This window comes from Anguilla rostrata, chromosome 17, assembly GCF_018555375.3.
Source record: "Anguilla rostrata isolate EN2019 chromosome 17, ASM1855537v3, whole genome shotgun sequence".
NCBI classification, from domain to species: Eukaryota; Metazoa; Chordata; class Actinopteri; order Anguilliformes; family Anguillidae; genus Anguilla; species Anguilla rostrata.
In genome coordinates, this window is record NC_057949.1 from 3,869,491 (window position 1) to 3,888,087 (window position 18,597).

At 51.0% G+C, this 18,597-nt stretch overlaps 1 protein-coding gene across 10 annotated transcripts in view; it reads right to left on the reverse strand.

The window, feature by feature from the left end:
• Window positions 1–18,597, reverse strand: part of LOC135243503 (trinucleotide repeat-containing gene 18 protein-like) — an 86,365-nt gene that overhangs the window by 47,478 nt on the left and 20,290 nt on the right. For all 10 annotated transcript variants that reach the window (XM_064315381.1, XM_064315388.1, XM_064315386.1 and 7 more), the window contains 3 exons: window positions 9,010–9,171; window positions 3,303–3,431; window positions 835–2,607 (listed from right to left, as the gene is read on the reverse strand). In XM_064315381.1, coding sequence (XP_064171451.1) covers window positions 835–2,607; window positions 3,303–3,431; window positions 9,010–9,171 — 2,064 coding nt within the window. The remainder of the gene's footprint in view (window positions 1–834; window positions 2,608–3,302; window positions 3,432–9,009; window positions 9,172–18,597) is intronic.

An 18,597-nucleotide genomic window follows, 5' to 3' on the forward strand; every position in this document is an offset into this window, starting at 1 on the left:
AATACTGTTTCTCCTATTCCCCAATACACAGGACAAAATAAATTAATGCCCCCGCCCCCCCCCCCCAAAATCAGCTCTCCTAAGGTAGATTCCATTGCTTAGCAACAAACCCAAAGGGCTATTAGAATTCAGGCCTTGTTTGAAGCTCTTATTTCTGCTCAGTAAATTAAATTAAATTCAGCCGTGCAGCATCTTGGTGGAAGGCTCAGACCAGTGTTTTCACCTGGAAGTGCGCAGTTGAGGACGGAGGGGAAAATAGACAGTAAAGCTAACAGCACGGCCCAAAGTCAAGGTCACACGTTCAAGGTCACAGCCAAGAAGTGCCCCCGCAGCCACCTGGGAAGGGAGGAGCGAAACTCTCTTCGCTCCAGTTGTCTGTTGCCAAAGCTTTTATTATGCAATTCTCAAAAGAGGCAAGCTCTCGCACGACTTCCACACTTTCTGTTTTCATGCAGGTCTAGCTGCACTTTAGAGGGGGAAAAAATAAAACGTCGGGTATTGTCTGAGGATTTTCGATATTCTTTGGTGACTCATTAGCAAGCTGCTACGAAGGCTAAGTGGCACATTAACATCATGTCAGGAAGAGGCGCTGGCTGGGCTGCGGTTAGGGAAGACTGGCTGTTTATCCAGCGAGCTCCAAGTTCAGCCGGGTGGGGCAATGCCAATATGCCCGCCGGCAAAACACCTGAGCAACACCCGACTTGCTCCAGTAAATAACCACATAACATCAGCTCTGCTAGTCCCCCAGGAGACCGCACAGTCAGTGCTGTCGTGGTTCACCTTGCAGAGAGAATTACACCCCGTTGTGCCCATTTCGAAGGAGAGCCAACTCACCTTTGATGCCGCCCATCAGGGGGCGCTCTCGGTCCACCGGGCCCAAGCCGTGCTTGCTGCCGCTGTCCCTCTGGCGCGCCACCGCCACGGCGATCCCCACCGGGGGGTGCCGGACCTCCACCTCCCCCTGGGAGCCGACGGTCTCCCGGCCGAAGGACTTGGCGCTCTCCGGGCGCTCCGGGTCCCGTTTCAGCTGCTTCCCAGGGTGCTGCGACGGGAAGTGCTGGGTCTTCGGCTCCGGCTTCATGCTGCCCAAGCCCCCAAAGGGACCCTTGCCGTCGGACCCGGGCCTCGAGCCGGGGCCCTTGGCGAAGCTGCCGCTGTATTTGATCAGGCTCTGCATGGCCGACACTTCCCTGTGGGGTTCCGGGTGGAGCCTCTGAGGACTCCCCCTGGAGCTCCCGCTCGGGGCAGGTCTGTGAACCCCCGAGGGATCCAGGTAGGCGCTCTTTCCGTCGTCCTCCCCCCTGGGGCCCTGGCCGTGCTGGGCCGCGAGGGCGGACATCTGGCCGGAGGCGTAGTCGGCCATGTCGAAGGGCTTCCACTTGTGTTCCGGCGAGACGAAGCCCTTGGGCGAGGGCTGGTCCGGGTGCATCCAGGCGGAGTCCGCCCCTCTGTGCTTCGCGCCGCCTTCTCTCGCGGACGCCCTCTGGATTCTGTCGCGGTCGTGGCCGCGGTACTCGGCTTCGAGGGCCGTTCTGCTCGGCTCTTTGGACGAGCCGCCGGTCGGCGCAGAGTCCGCGTCCGGGCTGCGCCCCCGTCTGCTCGCGTGCGCTTCCGAAGGCGCCGGCCTCCTCGTGCTGAAGCAGTTGGACCGAATAACGGAGCCTTCTTCTCGTAACATCTCCGTGCTCCTGCCGTGGTGGGGAGGGGTCTCGTGGGCTGGGGGAGGGCGAGCCGAGTCCGCTTGAGGCCTCTCTCCGCCCGGCTGTCGGTTCGAGTCCCTCTCCCCCGTCCTCCTGCTGCTCTTGCTCTCCCGGGCCTGCGAGGCGATCTGAATGGGCCCCAGTCTCTCCTCGTAGACCTCGACCGAAGGCACGAACGTGGGCGCGATCACCCTGTGCTCCCTCCCGGGGTCCTTCACGATGGGGTACAGCGGGTACAGGCTGGGCGGAAGGTGGGGAGGGAGAGGGGGAGGTGGGTACGTGCCAGTGGACATCAGTCTGTTGGGTAAGTGGGCGGGATTCCCGTGAGGGGAGGGGCTGCCGCGGGACGCATGCAGGGTACCAATCGAGGACATCGCTGCCGGGTCGCATTTTTTCGACCTGTCCCCATGGCACAGGACGCCAGGTCTGGTGTTTTCGTCGTCGTGGTTCAGGTCCCGGTGCCACCTGTCCTGGTCCGGTCCAGGGGGCCCAGACGAGGGGGCACCGGTGCCACCCCTGCAGTTGCTAAGCGATGACGTCTGCAGGGGGGCGCCCGGCTTGAGCTCCCCACCGCCCGGCCCGGGCGAGGGCTCGCGGAAATAGGGCGAGGCTTTCTTCGAGGGCCTGTGCGGGACACCCGTTCTCCTGTCGTCCTCCGTGAGGTCCACCACGCTGTGGGACCGGGGCTCCTCTTTGGGTCCGTCCCCGTCCCTCGGGCCGCGGGGGTGAGGCTCGCCCGGCTCGGCCTTGCAGGGCCTCTCCCTGTCCCGGGACCCGTCCCTTGCGCCCCTGTGGTAGTGCAGGGCCTCCCTTTCCCTGGACAGGGAGCTAGGAGTGTGGGTCCCGGAGAGGGCGGACTGGGAGTGCAGGGCGGGTGGTCCTCCATGGCCGGGGAGGTAGAAGCCCTCTGCAAAAATACACATAGGCACACCATCAATGAGCCTCCAGAAAACTCCATTACCCATGATCACACTGGTCCCAAACACTAAGACAAAGATACCGGCAAAGACAAATCCCTGTCTATTTACATTTTTAGCCCTTTAACTACTTTTCTAGATGTTTCCTTCCAGGATTATTCCCCTCCCTTCTCTAGACCAGCAGCAAATAAAGCCTTTAAAGCCTATCTGCTTGGTGTACCACTGCATGGAATCATCCAACCGCTCAACGCCCCCTTTTTCTCTCGAGCTCAACTGGAGTAGAAACGGCATCGATAACCGGCGGTGATAACCACTCAACCGGCCAGCGCTTCCCCGGCATGAGGTCTCCGGCGCGAGGTTCTTGAAAAATCAGGCAAATGCGATAAAAACCTCGCCAAGCGCAGTCCGATTGTGCAGTCGACAAGCGGGCGTGCGCACGCACGCGCGAACGAACGCACGCTTCGCAGACGGGAGCATGAAGCAGAACCAGAATACATTTTGAAAAATGACACGTATATACGCAATAAAAAGATCAGTCCGTCGGCACATAGTCACGGCAATAATACGCTCGGTAAACCTACGCTTGCCTATCGGTACTTTAGCCTTTGTGAAGCGGCGCGTGGAAGGGGGAGGGGACGGCGCGGCCTGCCACGGTCGACGCCGAAGCAGGAGGCGGGACACCGACCTTTCGGGGGCTCGAAGAGGGGGTGCTGGCCCAGCTGGGCGTGGAGGGGGCTGCCGCTGCTGGGGTGCTCCAGGGGTCCCAGCGGAATGTAGGAGCCGGGGTACAAGCTGCCAGACAGGTGGGAGAAACCTGAGGAACCAGAGAACCACACACACGTCAACCAACAGCAAGAGCGGCCCCATAGGCATCCAGTAATACCCCCATGCCCAGCTCCTAAATCCAATCAAATTAAATCAATATGCAACTATATAGCACATTTCACAAACAATTTTCACAATATTTAAAAAAACACAACATCCAAAGACGTATAGGTAGCACTCACCAACTTAGAAAAAACGGAACAGGGACAGTGCCTCAATTTCACCAGTTTATTTTGGCAATTCAAACATGTCTGCTAACGTTTCGGCATAGTCGGCCTTCATCAGAGCATGAATGGAATCAGTGTCAAGTGATCTATATAGGACCTCATAGTAATCGAGTCACCTGTGACTGGGAGGGGCGACTAGGCCGAAACGTTAGCAGACTTGTTTGAACGGCCAAAATAAACTGGTGAAATTGAGTGCTACCAACTGGTGAAATTGAGTGCTACCTATACATCTTTGGATGTTGTTTTTTTTTTTTTTTTTTTTTTTTTAGTATATGTTTTTTTGGTTTAGCACCACAGTAAGAGTTTTTTGGGAAGGCGCGTCCAACTCCTCCACTGCAATTTCACAATATGTTCCACAGACAACCCCCACAGGAGCAAGCCTAAACCCACACAGGAGCAAGCCGAAAGCAACAGTGGCAAGGAAAAACAGTCGGTGGCAGACGGGAAGAAACCTCAGCAGCAACCAGGCTCAAGGAGGGAAGCCATCCTCCTCTGGTCGGCTCAGGGCACTATGACAATGCAGGCTTTGCTGCATTCATTTCAACAGTTAACCACAAACTATTACCCAAAATGACACGAATGCCTTGTGAAAGCATTTAGAAGATGAGAGATACTGCCTAGACGGTCGATAAAACAAAAGTCTAGATGGGCCGAATGGCCTGTTCTTATCATTAGGAGCAATGTACAATCAACCTTCAGTTATTATTTTGTTACTAACCCTTTCAGATTTCTTTTCTCCTTATAGGTCCCGAAACATATCAAGCAATAAACCCACTTCATACCCGGAGAGGCACGCGGATATGCAGAATCATAAAACTGAATTATGAAAATGCAGAAGCGGCGAGCCAAGAAGATTTCTCGCCCCCCGGCGACGATACCTCAAGGTGATCTACGTTCACGTGCACCTGGGCGTGAGTTTCATACCAAGGCTTGCTAGGGGTGCGATATGTAAAAACGAGACGGAACGACCACAGAGCCTTCCCTTCTGTGGAAATGCGGCTACAAATGTCAAACACGCAATCCGAAACAAGAGATTTTGAACATGTACTCTCCGCTTGTTTATTAAGAAGGCAAATTATATCGTTTCTAGGAGACACTCCAGAGAAAGTGTTTGTTTTGGGGTATCACAAACTTAGAACGTTTAGGACCACTTCTAATTGTACATGCCGGTGTGCAATACAGGAACTGGAATCTAATATGGGGTGCGTCTGTAATCCATAGGGAACTTCAACTGCATACAGCAGGTGTTGCTCGTTTCCACTCCCACACATCTTTTTTTTTTTGTTTAAACTTCAATTAGCGCTAACACAACGCAATAATGGCAACTCGTAGCAAAGGCGCTGCTTGCTTCAATTGTGCGATCCGAACGGCCCAAAAGGGTGTCAAACATCCATCCCGGAGGCCGGGGGGGGTGGTGGGGCTTGGGGGGGGGGAACCCGGAGCGCCTCCCAGCAGGGAGGCGAGAAGCCTGCCCGACAACATATCTGGCGGCCTGCCGTACGAACCGCCGCCTGTTCAGGGTTAGCGCTCGGGGGCGCGCCAGAGGAGTTTCGCGCTTTGGCGGACGGTTGCCGCCATTGTTCCGATAGTTAAACGAGAAGGCCCCCTCAAAGAAGAATCGACGCAAGCGGTTGGGGTTGGGGGGGGGGGGGGGTCGGACACTACGCAAAGAGACCTGTTGGAAGGAGGGGGCCAGTTCCTCCGCCCTGTTTCGTGTTTGTTCGCTCTCTGCGACGGGACCGTCCTCGCGGCAGCGCCGCGTAACAAACGGCCCCAGGCCCCCTGGCGGTAACAGCGGTCGTTAACCCGGGGGGCTTGGAATCACAAGAGAAGCTCGAACGGGGGGGGGGAGGGGTTTGAGCGCCCATCGCCCCTCCCCTCTCCAAAAAGCTAAAAGGGAACAGGAGCGTCACGACCAAACCAGCTGTCAAATTTACGTTCATTAAAAAAAAAAAAAACACGCAGGCACATCACGACAACAGACGCATTAACGGGCAAAAAAAAAAAAAACCTGATTTGGTGCAAAAATTAAACGGTCAATACAATGTCACCACAATATTTTTGTCCTTAAAAGACTCAGTAGTGCAGAACGCTGTTCTACATTCTACATTGTGGGAAGAGTATGGAACCAAGGTTCAAGAAGGTTAAGATACCAGACACCAGAAAACAAACAACACCACTTTAAACTCTTGCCTTTATGGTGACACAATGCCCCGCGCCTTAGGTAAAGAGGCCCAAATCTGAGGTTGTGGCGATTCACTCGGTGGAGGGACGGCCCGAGCCAAAGTCAACAGAGCGAATGCCCCTCGGACTGCTATTGACGTCCGACGCTCATAAATTTCATTACCGTCCAGCAACTTCGCCCAAAACAAATTAGGCCATGTGTCAAAAGCTGTCAATGCGGGACGTCCTGCAGCGGTTTGGAGATAATAGCAGAGAGGTCCTGGGAGGGTTATGAGGTCAGAGGTCAGGTCACCTTAATGAGTGTTACCACATTTGCGTGGTGGTGGTGGTGGTGGTGGGGGGGGGGGAGGGTTGTTCTAACAAAGAGAAAAAGGAAAAATGCACAGGCAGAGAGAAGAACACATGCAAAGATCCTTACAGAGGCCTCTTCTTTAGAGGTTTGTCCACCGCACGAATAAGAAAGTTTCCACCTCATTCCACCTTCATTATAAAGCTCTCGTGTCAAGCCATTATTATTATTATTATTCTTTTTTTTTTATTCAGTGTTATTATTATCAGCATCATCATCATCATCATCATCATCAATCATCATTATTTTTATTATTAAATTTTAAATACCTTTGAGGACAGACCAGGTGTTGCACTTTCTTCCCTCCCACACATTTTTTTTAACTTCAGTTAGCGCAATTAACACAATGCAATAATGGTAATTCACAGCAAAGGCGCTGCTTGCTTCAATTGTGCGACCACAGGTGTATATTCCGCACTGACCAAGGAAACGTACAAAGGATTCATTGTTTTTTTTTTTTTCGTTCATGGCTGTTTCCTTATCCTAATCCCATGAGCTGGATTGCGTGTTAAATTTACAATTTCATGATCGTAGGAACATTTTTAACAACAAACGCAAGAACAATTTAAGAGAAGTTTTGTGAATGAGGCCCAGCGCCTCACGATGGTTTCTTCTCGCGCGATAGAGCGAGCAGATATCCGCTCAGGCCATTACAGGAGGGTAATTAGCTCTGGGCTTTCACACCGGCCCTTCCCCGGGAGGCTAGCTCCCCCAGCCCAGAGACAGAGATAGCCCCTCCGCAGGGCAGCACGGAGCTCCCTGCCGGACGCCCAATACAGACCAGCCAAAGACAAAAACAGGGAGAGAGGGGGATTATAGAGCACACAGTAGATTAAGTGTTTAATCCAGTCCGATTGTGAAATTGGAAGATATACCGATATGCTTGGGGCATGGATTTCATTTAGGCCCAAACCATCAATTGTAAGGACGCGGGGTGCATTAATAAGGACAGGGTAAGGTTATAAAGTTATTAGGCCATAAAGTACAAGAGTACAGACGTACCGTGAGGATCTCGGGGCCACTGGTGGTGTATTATGACAGCAGGAATGTTTGGAACTTGAACAGCTTAAAAAGATGTTGGCAAAACACCTTTGTTGAGGTTAAAAAAATTTTTTTTTTTTTTAAAGTTACACGCAAGCCGACTGTAGCATCAAACGGCCACAAATAAATGGCGCACATATAAAAGAAATTTTCCTCACAGGAATAAGATTCTTCATTGACAAGTCGACACGCTTAGGGACGCACGGGGCAAATTCGAGATTCCGAGCTCCAATCAGACAAAGAGGAACTGGAAACAATGGATCGCGTCGCACGCCTCTTCCTTTTGTTTCACGAGAGCCAGGTGTGCCCTTCAGAACAAACACGCGCGCTCAAATAGCTTCACGGGCAGCGGGGAAACACGGCGCACTTCAATGTCAGCCATTCATCACGTCCCCATGCCCGCCGAGCTGGGAAACCACTTTGAGACACCGCGACAAGGATTTATTAAGAATTCAGCCGGGCCCACACTACAGAAACTGCTACAAAGCCCTGGTGTGCACGGGCGGCCCCCCTCCTAATGAATAATGCATCTGCGGCTGCTCCTAGTTCATCTCTCTCTCTCTCTCGCTCTCTCCCTCTGTCTCACCCGCTCTCTCTCATCTTATGTTGTATATATTTTATATTTATATTATATATTTATTCGCTAACCCTTCTCTTTTCTTTTGGGTTACGCAACTCAATTTTCTGTGTTGTTTAGGCATTCCGCGGGCGCCGTGGATACGGGGAGGATTGACGGCCCGCGTAGCCTGGCCCCCAGAGGCCCGCCCGGAGGCCGCGCCGCCGAAAGCCCGCTAACGAGACTGGCCTCGCGCAGGTGCGCCGGGCCGCGCATGTCACAGACCAGGGGCGCTAGCTCAGAGAGCCAGGGCCCAGGAACCATTCCCAAAAATCAACCCCGCTGATGGTAAATAATACAAATGAAGGGCTACTGCTCAAACCCAAATCCGCAGCTCCCTCAGGAAGGACCCGTTGGAAACGCCTGGCCCACGAAGACATTGCGTCGAGACCCTAGGGGAGTTCAGCTAGCAAACAACGCAATTCATTAGGGTGCCATTTTTAAACAATAGCCAAGCTGGTCAGCAATATTTGCGTCCTGTTCAAGGTGTACTGGTTCGTAGCGTACTGTCTGGAGTACCGGTTAGGCAGTCAATCTTTCAGACAGAAGGACTAATACTAGCGTTGCTGCTACCATGCTAATGCTAACGCTAATGCTACCACATTATTATTGCAGTTTCGCCCATTACTGCTTCTCAACTGCTGGATATGACCGGGGCAGTTGCTACTCCACCAGCCATTTTTAATGTTTCTAAAATACAGCACTTCAAGTGCCTGCATCGCTCCACTACCATCATCATTTCAATGTTCTCAAAGCTAACCGATCTCTTAGTTTGGCAGAAGCCCTCTTCACCTGTCCGGAACTTCAGAAAGCGCAGTAATTCAAACTCGCTTCGACCGCAGAAGAGCTTTCGTGACTCAATCCACGGTTGCCATCGGAGACTTTCATCGCCCCGCGCAAATCCAAATCAGCCCCTCGTTTCTCCGGGCACCCCCACATTTCCCTCGTCCCCGGGGGGCGCTAACCCCCCCCCAGTGCCCCGCTAACAATGAACCAGGTCGTTAAATTCAAAACGCTGAAGTGCACTCGAAGCCACAGGAGCCGCTTCGCTTCCCTTTCAACCGCGACGCGCGTTCAAAAAAACCGCCGCGGCTCGTTTGGCGCGGACGTGGCTGGCGAGGTCGGGGGGGGGGGGGGCGCCGGACTTTACCCTCGTGGAGGTGGGAGGCCCACAGCTGCGCCATCTGCAGGTTGGTGGGGTTGGGGGCCCTGAAGGACGGGTCGGAGGTCATGGGGGCGGGGCCTCCGTGCGGATTGGAGGAGCTCACGTAGCCGCCGAGGAAGGGGGAGGAGCCCACCGGAAAGGCGTCACCTGGGAGAGACGGGGGGGGGGGGAAGAGAAGGCGGGGTCAGTCGAAGGAGTTGCGCAACAGTCTCGCAAAACAGAGCGGCAGGCCGCGAACGCCGCGTCACTGCCCTGACATTTCCTCCAGACTCATCGCGATGCTCTTACTCAACGCATTCCTGTGGTTTGTGTGGAGATTCAGCCGCAGCCTCAAACCAGCAGGAGCTATGACACACACCTTCTATTTTCTTAGAAGCAGAAGAGTTTTTAAAAAAAAAGAAGAAAAAAAAACAAAGACATTTTCTTTTTTTTTTTCAAAACCACATGCGTACGTTGACCCCACTTGTAAACAAATGTCAGGAATAATTATTGTTCGCCGTCAGTGTTATGTTAAGAGCCATTACAATGGCCGCCAGATGTGCGGTTTCAATAACAAATGTCTAAATTTAAAAAGAAAAAAAGAAAAAAAACGTGTTCATTCATCAACCTTGACATTTGCACAGGGGAGGGGAAGCGAATGCCTGGCTTTCAGCTCACAGACCAAAAAAATTTTTTTTTTTTTTAAATGGCTGCTATTGTACGAGCCGTTGTAATGCCACAGAAAAGTAGCGGACCGTTCAGAAGTACGTGCGCGCTCCCAGAACGAACAAAAGGCGACTGAGGAGGGAGGGGAGGGGAAGGAAACCTTTGATGACCATTTTTTTCTCCCGAAAACAGCCGCGCGCGGTCGCCCTTCGAGAGGCCGCATCTGTGGGCTCTTAGGGACCCGTCCTCTCAATCGGGACGACAAATTAAACTGTCAGAGCCGTCAACCCCAGGACAGCCTGGTCTACCATTAACCAAGGCCCATCTATGCAGGAGCAGTCCCCAAAAATGAATGCCCCCCCCCCCCCGCAACCCACATATACACAGAGGCACAGGCCCCACGCAACCCCACGGTCCTGCTTTCCCAACACAGCACGGCTTCTCCCCGCTATCAATCGCGGCTTTTGGCGCTTATACGGACAACCGCCGTCGCCGCCCGCCCTGCCGCGCTACCCGCCGATCGAATTGGCCGGCTTCGTTCGTTGACTGGTACGGCAAGCGCTTCGGTCGGCGCTGCCCAAGTATCCTGCAGTTCGAGCGCTGTAAAATGGATCATGAGCTGGTGGTGTCTTCGGATAGAGCTCGCAATGCGTTGTGTGATACAGGCTTCCGGCGTGAGCCTGTATCAGAACTGCCGGCAGCCAACGACGGTTGGGAGGGCGGGGAGGGGGTTGCGTCAAACGGTCCAGAGCAGGGGCGTCCGATCTTATCCCAAAAGGGGCCGGCGTTTGGAAATGTTTTTGCTTTAGCTCAGCTAACGAAAGACACCTGAGATTCTTCTTATCAGCGTCTCGACTGAAGGCCTGGATTAGTTAGTTCGTTAGTTGAATCAGCTGTCGAAGCGCTGAGCTAAAACAAACACCAACGACCACGTGAGCCCTTTCCGGATAAGATTGGACACCCCTGGCCTAGTACGACAGGACGACGGCTCCTCGTGTCAAAATCATCTGAACCTGACTGGTCAAGCTGCACTTGAGTGGCAGATAGGACTCGTGGACATTTTGAAAGCTGGGATTGGTCGGGACCGCATTGGTTACCGACGGTGTGTACGCTGGGAGTGGCGGCATTGTGAAATAAACTCTCATCAAAGGTAACCGGAAATCACACAACAGCTTGAAGTTAGAGATTAGCTTCCACGGAAAAATGCTGGATTCTTTTTTTTATTGCTAAATAATTAAAAATAAAGATACTGAAACCAAATTCCAAAGTGCAATATTCGCCAAGATGGCTGAACTTTATCTTGGAATCGGCGGCAAAGACAGGACTTTCCTTCGTGCCGTTTAAACAAAGGCAAGCCACCATTAACCGACTCCATCAATCAACCCTACTGCGTTTTCCTAGCACAGACAGTGGCAGGGACCACAGAGACGGAGCGGTCTGATGCAATGAGTCCAGACTGAGTGCCAGCCCGTCTCCATGAACCGGAGGAAGATCCAGTTTCCATTAGTCAGCCCGACGGCCGACGGCTCTACAAGGAGATCAAGAGAACCGGGCCTTCGCACCCTTTCACGTCAAACACAGTCACGACCGGGATCTACGCACATGCGTTTCCTGGCAGACGGGCCTGGCCTGGCCTACTCAAGCGGCATCTTTTGCATATGTAAACACCGCATTAGCACAACAAGGGGGGGAGGGGGAACGGCAACCCATGAATAGCAACTAGGGCCTTTTGTCTCGGAGGAGGGGGTCAACAGACAATTAACCTGGGAGGGGAGAACCCGCTAAGCGGAGAAGACCGGACCCCACTGAGGCTGAAGTTATGGGTGGCAAGGGGCGACAGCTCTGGAGCTCTTAAGACGGCGACTGAACTTTAAAACGAGGGGTGGGATGCGCCCGAACGCGCGGGGCGTTAAGTGAACGCGTGTAGAAAAGAACCGAAGCGGCTGCCAGTAGCCTGTGACCGGAGTTCGAGCCGCCGACTCGCTACGGTTTGCACCGCGCGGCGACTCCCGGAGCCGCAGAGGGGAGACGGAACGCCAAACCGCTCATTTTGAGCCTTTTTTCCCGGAGACTCGAGGCCCGTCTGTGTACACCGGCTGGAAACGGTACGGGCAAGGCTGCAATTACAGCTCCACGCGAGCAAGCAGCCCAGGCTGACCGAGCCCTCTGCTGTAGGTCCAGAAACCGCCTTCTCTTACTGTCTGCACTCTCCCAGCCAACACACACATTACACACACGCACGCACGCACGCACGCGCACACACACACACGCACCACGCACACGCACGCACGCACGCACACACACACACACATATACACGTACCCACACACACACACGCACGCACGCACGCACGCACGCGCACACGCACACACACACATTACATACACACACACACGCGCGGGCACACACACACACACGCACACGTACCCACACACACACACGCACACACATACACGTACCCACACACACACACACAAATATACGCACGCACACACACACACACACATATGTACACACACACACACACACACACACACACGCGCGCACATGCACACACGTGCACACGCACAGACATGTACACACATACACACAGGCACGTACACACACAAATACACACACACACGCACACATATGTACATACATACACACACACGCATACACGTGCACACACACACGCACAGATATGTACACACATATACACACACACACACACATTACACGATAGTGAGATAAAACTAATTATAAATTATAATTATAACTTATTAATTTACATCCTCAACCATGTCGCAGTTTTTGAAAAAGGCTCTTACCCTCAGCTGCCTGAACAAACAGATAAGATCTCTCATGTACACTAGGCAAAATCATCCAGGTTTGCATCCGGGGGACGGTTACTCCCAAGATTTATTTTTTAATGCAAACAACATTTACATGCAGGAGATAACAGAACTGAAGTTCATGTGTACGATGCCACATTTATTAAGCATGATGCCGTTCGCAGTTTGGGCCTGCCAGATCAGCAGACGCTCAAGTCATTACATAACCACCCGCAGCCTTGATCAATCTGCAGTTTGCCTTACCTTCCCACACAACAGATCCACAAAAAGCCGACCGGCCCAGAAGGCCGTTTCAAGTCTAACTACAGAAAGACGCCATCCTGTTCCCTTACATAAACTTCAACAGACATCATTCAGGGAGAGACGAGCCCAACCAGGCGAGCTTTGCTTTAGCCCTGCGAAGCTAGCATATAGCGTACGGCTGTTAGCAGCCGCTCCACCCCTTAGCGCCATCGCGGTTCTACCAGAGAACGTGAGGCGAAGCGCCGACGGCAACTCAAAACGCCGCCGCGCGAAGCCCGAGCAGCCCGAGCAGCTCCAAACGGAACGGGGTCTCCTCAGTGGCGGCATTACGTCCGCCGACGCTCCCCCATTCAGGCCGCACAAGTGACGCAGGGCCCACACAGGCAGTGGGGGGAGAGAAACCGCGCACATCCCCACCTCGGCAAACGCAAAGACGTCTGCGCAGACCGCTGCGCCCACAAGGCGGGTTTTTAAAAACAAAAAAGCTCGACGGGTTTCGCATTTTTCCCGCTCGCGAGCGTTCTTACGCCGTCCGCTTAACCCGACACCCTGGGCGAATCCGAAGCTGGCGGAGGGTTCCTGGGGTTCCCGATCATTCTGATTTAACGCGGGCTGTTTTAAGGCCGTCTTTAAAAAAAAAAAAAACGGTGGAGGCGAGCGGGTCGGGTGGAGGTTGGGTCAAAAGCACGGGGCCTTCTGCGAGCGGTTCCCCCATTCTGCGCTGGTCACGGGACAGGACCAAACACTGCCCAGACGGGGGGGGGGGGGGGCGGCGGGAGAAGAATGTCATAATCGCTACCGCCGCTCAGCCCAGCGGCCGTTCCAGGGAACCAGAGCTGAGCTTTCGCCGATACGCCCGACCGCCACGTAATTAAACACAACCCAGTATGAAGTCTCAATCGAGCGGTTGTGTATTGGAGAAGAGAGAGATGCCAATCAGTGTAAGGACCTTCAGAAAAACCAGAGATAAATGAGGGCCATTACATTACACAAACCCACTCTCTACCTATCCCACAATGCACCGTTTCTGCTCAACCTCATATCCCAAACCTCGCAAGACACTACACTGTGGTGCAATACCTTTATTCAAGCACCCGTTACACACTCAAGAAATTGATTCATTTTGGAGGAAAACTTAAATTTCTGATTTTCACAGAGCTCAGACTTTGTTAAATTAATATGTTATGACCCAAGAAGTCTCTAGTTTATGATAACCAGTCAGACCAAATAGATCGCTTGCACTGAACTTTTTTTGTGTGCAACGTCATTGTATTTCCAAAAGTCAGGCCAAAAGTAATTGTGGAATATTGAAGGAAACGGACACGTTACAAAGGGCGGAAATTTTTGCACGGCCGGGCAGTGAGACCTGCCAGTAGCCCTTTCAACGGCACAAATTTACAACCAAAAGCCGCAGGTCCCAACGCGGGTTATTCACTCAGGGAAAAGGATAACAGACGGCTTTCGCGATAGCGTTTACGGTGCAATAACACAATGACTCATCAAGTTTATTCAACAGGAGGAAAGGTGAGCTGATAACACTAGAGGCTAGGTTTGGCAACGTCATGCTCAAACACTGAAGCAACATCCTCCCACGAGTGTTCAAATTTTAAGGGATTTACTCCGCGGTCATGCTGAAACTGAAAGCTTGTGATGACTTCAGCATAACACTTAACGAGAGAAGTCCGGCTCAGCACACTGAGAAGAAGAATTTGGCGTGTGAGACAACAAGGGCAATCATGCCATCTTGTTGATCCATTAATAGGCGAGGGAACCATCAGCGAGACTCGCCAGGGCCTTCCCCTCTACCACATTTCCGGAAGATACCGTCACGTTTTCCCTCACTCTGACAGCGGTCAGCGGCGGTGCCCTCCAGCCAGGAAGAGAAAGCGCGGAACGCAACGGGTTTCGCTTCCCGCTCGGAAACTGGAGATGCCATCGCAGCAGGCTTTGAACACATTCGCACGGCATAGCCACGTGGACCTTTCACACCCCGAATAGACCCAAGCACAGGCAGAGTTCAAGCATTACAGGCATTTAGCAGACGCTCTTATCCAGAGCGACTTACATAGCATTTTACATTGTATCCATTCATACAGCTAGATATATACTGAAGCAATTTCGGTTAAGTACCTTGCTCAAGGGTACAACGGCAGTGTCCTACCCGGGAATCGAACCTGCAACCTTTCGGTTACAAGCCCAGTTCCTTACCCACTGTGCTACACGCCATCACGGCTAAAAGATATATTAGTTACCAGCTTTCGCGCATGGCATGGCAAAGGCCTTACGCAATCAACGAGAATTCCTTCGCAGGGCTCACCGAAAGCTGGAACATGATACAGCAGGAGCGGGAGGACACGCATGACAGACGCGACAGCTCTTACAGTATCGCACAACCTCCCTTTTCATACCGGGCTGAATGAGATGTTGCAGAGCCGTTGTAAGTTTTAGTTGTTATTCCCAAGCAGACCTGGGTCAAATACGTATTTGTTTTGGATTCAAATACTTTTCTGTGCTCTGTTGATCTTGCCTGGTGTAACTGAGTCTGCCAAATATGACCAGAAGGTGGGGTTTGCACTTTTTGAGAGTATTTCATCGGTTCCACTTCACCAGACAAGATCAGTAAAAGCGTAGAAAAGTATTTGAATGTTGAACTCTGTTCCCAAGTGATGGTCGTGAGCAAGGCTCGGCGTCTCAGGACGGCAAACAGCAGGAACTACGAGCCGAGACGCTATCCCGCTCATCCTCAGCTAGAGCCTCGAGTGGCCTCCTCGGAGACTAAAAAGGACACCATCTTGTACAAAACAGCCGGCGACAAGTTTTTGGATCTCTTCGGAGACGGCCTGATCAAATAGTGACAAAACATTGGAAGCATTATGCGGCACTACAAGCAGCTGTTTGTATGGCAAAGGTGTGCCAAAATTTGCAACAGCCTGAAGATTATCCCCTACACAGGTGGAGTCACCTTCAGCCTTGCCGAGCGATGCAGAATCGGTGCGATGTGATCAGGAGGTACCCCACCACCGTTCAGACACTCCCATGTGTGATGGCACAGGTGGGAAATCCCTCTGGATGTGTCTGTGGCGGTTTTTCAGGGGATCCAGAAAATACAGGGACAAATGAAACCACGGGGGTTGGTTACAACTTTCCCCCCAGTTAAGTCGTAACCCAAAATAAAAGACACGCTTTTCACGAGAAGACTCAAATGATATGGCGCGCATGAGCACAAAAGAATTTTTGAAATTTAAATTTCCTCCTTTTTTAATCAACCATAGGAGGGTCAACCTTTTCAGGACTTCCAGAGCACTTTGCGACCATCCTGTAAAATGGAGACTGCAAACGTAAACACTTTTCTATCAGTTAAATTTCTCTTTCTCCTGGGCAGTTTTCTTCTGATTTATGTGGGTGGTTTCACATTCTGGCAAGCAGTTTTCGAACTCTGCCAGGCTGATCAGATCCCAAAGTTGTTCAAACTTCATAACTTATTTGCAATAGACACAAATGAGTTGTGTTTAATAAAACAAGCTCTGTTTATCTCTTGCAATCTCTACATACGTTTGGCCATCTTGTTTTCTTTCCATCTGAATTGCTGACAGTAAGCCTCCGGGACCAACCCATACGTTCTTAAATGAGCAGTTTTTACTGCATCAAAATCATTACTTTGATCAAGAGCCAGTGAAGACTAAACCTCTGGAGCTTTAACTTTAAAACACATCGTAACAGCGATATCCAGACATCCTTCGGCTAGTACAATGAAGTAGCTACGCTACCAAAATGGGAAAAAATATTTATCCGCCTCTTTCTTATTTAAAAGTGGTACCAGACAAAGGTGTTAACAATTTCTGTAATTATTTCTATACTATTTCTTTCCCCAACTCTGAGGAATCAGATTTATTAGATAAAGAAACCACCATCATAATCAAGGATTTCTCTATTTTACTCAAAAAACCCTGACTGACCAATCATAAAAGTGAAAAACAAAGAGTGTAAAAAGGAACCAACACAAAAAACCTACAAAGAACACTAGAAATAGATAGAAAAAATAGAAAAGATAGGGGAAAAAAAAGGGACAGCAGAAAAGTGTCCAAACCTACAGTAAGCGCCAAGCTTACCAAAAAGATCACATAAGTAATTCAGTGGCTGCAGATTACCTGCAGAAAGCAGCACTGGGGTGCCCGCAAAAGGCAATGAATACAATGAATGAAATGGCTAGGACGAAAATATGTTACAAAACTTTATTTAAATGTCAGTGCATACAGCCAGTACAAGCAACGCAAAAACTCAGGCAATATCTCAGAGGACCCCACAGAGCAGGTCACGACACTATTCTTTATTTTAGATGAAAAACTACACTGGGGAAGAACCATGCCAGTGTCTGAAGCGTCAGGAGGAAGCACAGAGGAAATATAAAGTCGCTATTTAAATAAAAAAAAACACAAATCTAATGCTTACTTTAATGCCAACAGTAGGACGGTAACATTAATTAATGCAAAAACAAAACAAAAAAACCAAGGCCAAGACAACAAATCAAACACTTGTGCATCATGTGACTACTCTGAAACATGCTATGAGAAGAAAAATATTATTTCAAAAACGAAATGAAGGGGCAAAACTCCTGGCACGTCTCAGATTCCTCCTCGCATTCCCCGCTCGAAGTGGGGCGCTGGTCAAAAGATACCGTCTGCAAGCAAGGCGCATATTCTACAGCTTCTGGGTCCGTCGACAAAGGCGATGGTCATTGATAACCAATCAGTGTCACAGCAGGCTATGATGAAAACCGCTCGGCTGGTAGACACACAAATGTGCAAAACGACAAACACAGCAGTTTTTTCTTTTTTTTTAATTTAAGCTCGACCCCCCACACACCACAGAGGACCATTGCGGATGAGGCCCTTTAAAACAAGAATTAGCTGAAATGTTCGGCAAAGCAAATACACTTGACTTACACGCTGGGGCGCACCCTATCTGATCAGATCGCTTCTCCGTGACATGAGGAAGTGAGCAAACGGCGCATCTAGCCAATTAAAAGCGTAATTTGATAGCGAGGCGCGAGACTGTGAGACTTGCGGGGAAATCTGGTGCGGTTTTGGGTGGACAGGAGAACCAAAGAGGAGTCTTGCAGCTCAGTAAAGCAGGGATACCGCGTCCCCAGGCTCCACAGTCAGTGGATGATCGGCCTTTACCGACCGCCAGACCAGGGGGCAGCCGACACAGCCTTCATTTTAAAGACAATTTTACGGAATAGACATTTACATCCAGCCAGAGAGCTCCAGGAGGCAAACGACCACTGCCACCATTTTACTGACCACTACACCCATTACATTACATTACAGGCATTTAGCAGACGCTCTTATCCAGAGCGACTTACACAACTTTTACATAGCATTTTACATTGTATCCATTTATACAGCTGGATATATACTGAAGCAATGCAGGTTAAGTACCTTGCTCAAGGGTACAACGGCAGTGTCCTTACTCGGGAATCGAACCTGCGACCTTTCGGTTACAAGCCCAGTTCCTTACCCACTGTGCTACACACCCGTCTCCACTATACTGACCACTACACCTGCCTCCACTATAGTGACTACTACACCTGCCTCCACTATACTGACCAATACACCTGTCACTAGCATAGTGACCAATACAGCCACCCCTATTATACTGGCCACTACACCTACCTCTATCATACCATTCTACAGAACCCCCCACCTCACAAAAAGCTACTCAACAATGCAACACTGGCCCATTAATGAAAAATAATTGACTTAATGTAAAATTTGCTTTGCCTGTAAGGCACACAAATATTTCCAACAAAATACCGCAAAGCTCAGTTTGTAAACAAAATTCTAAATAA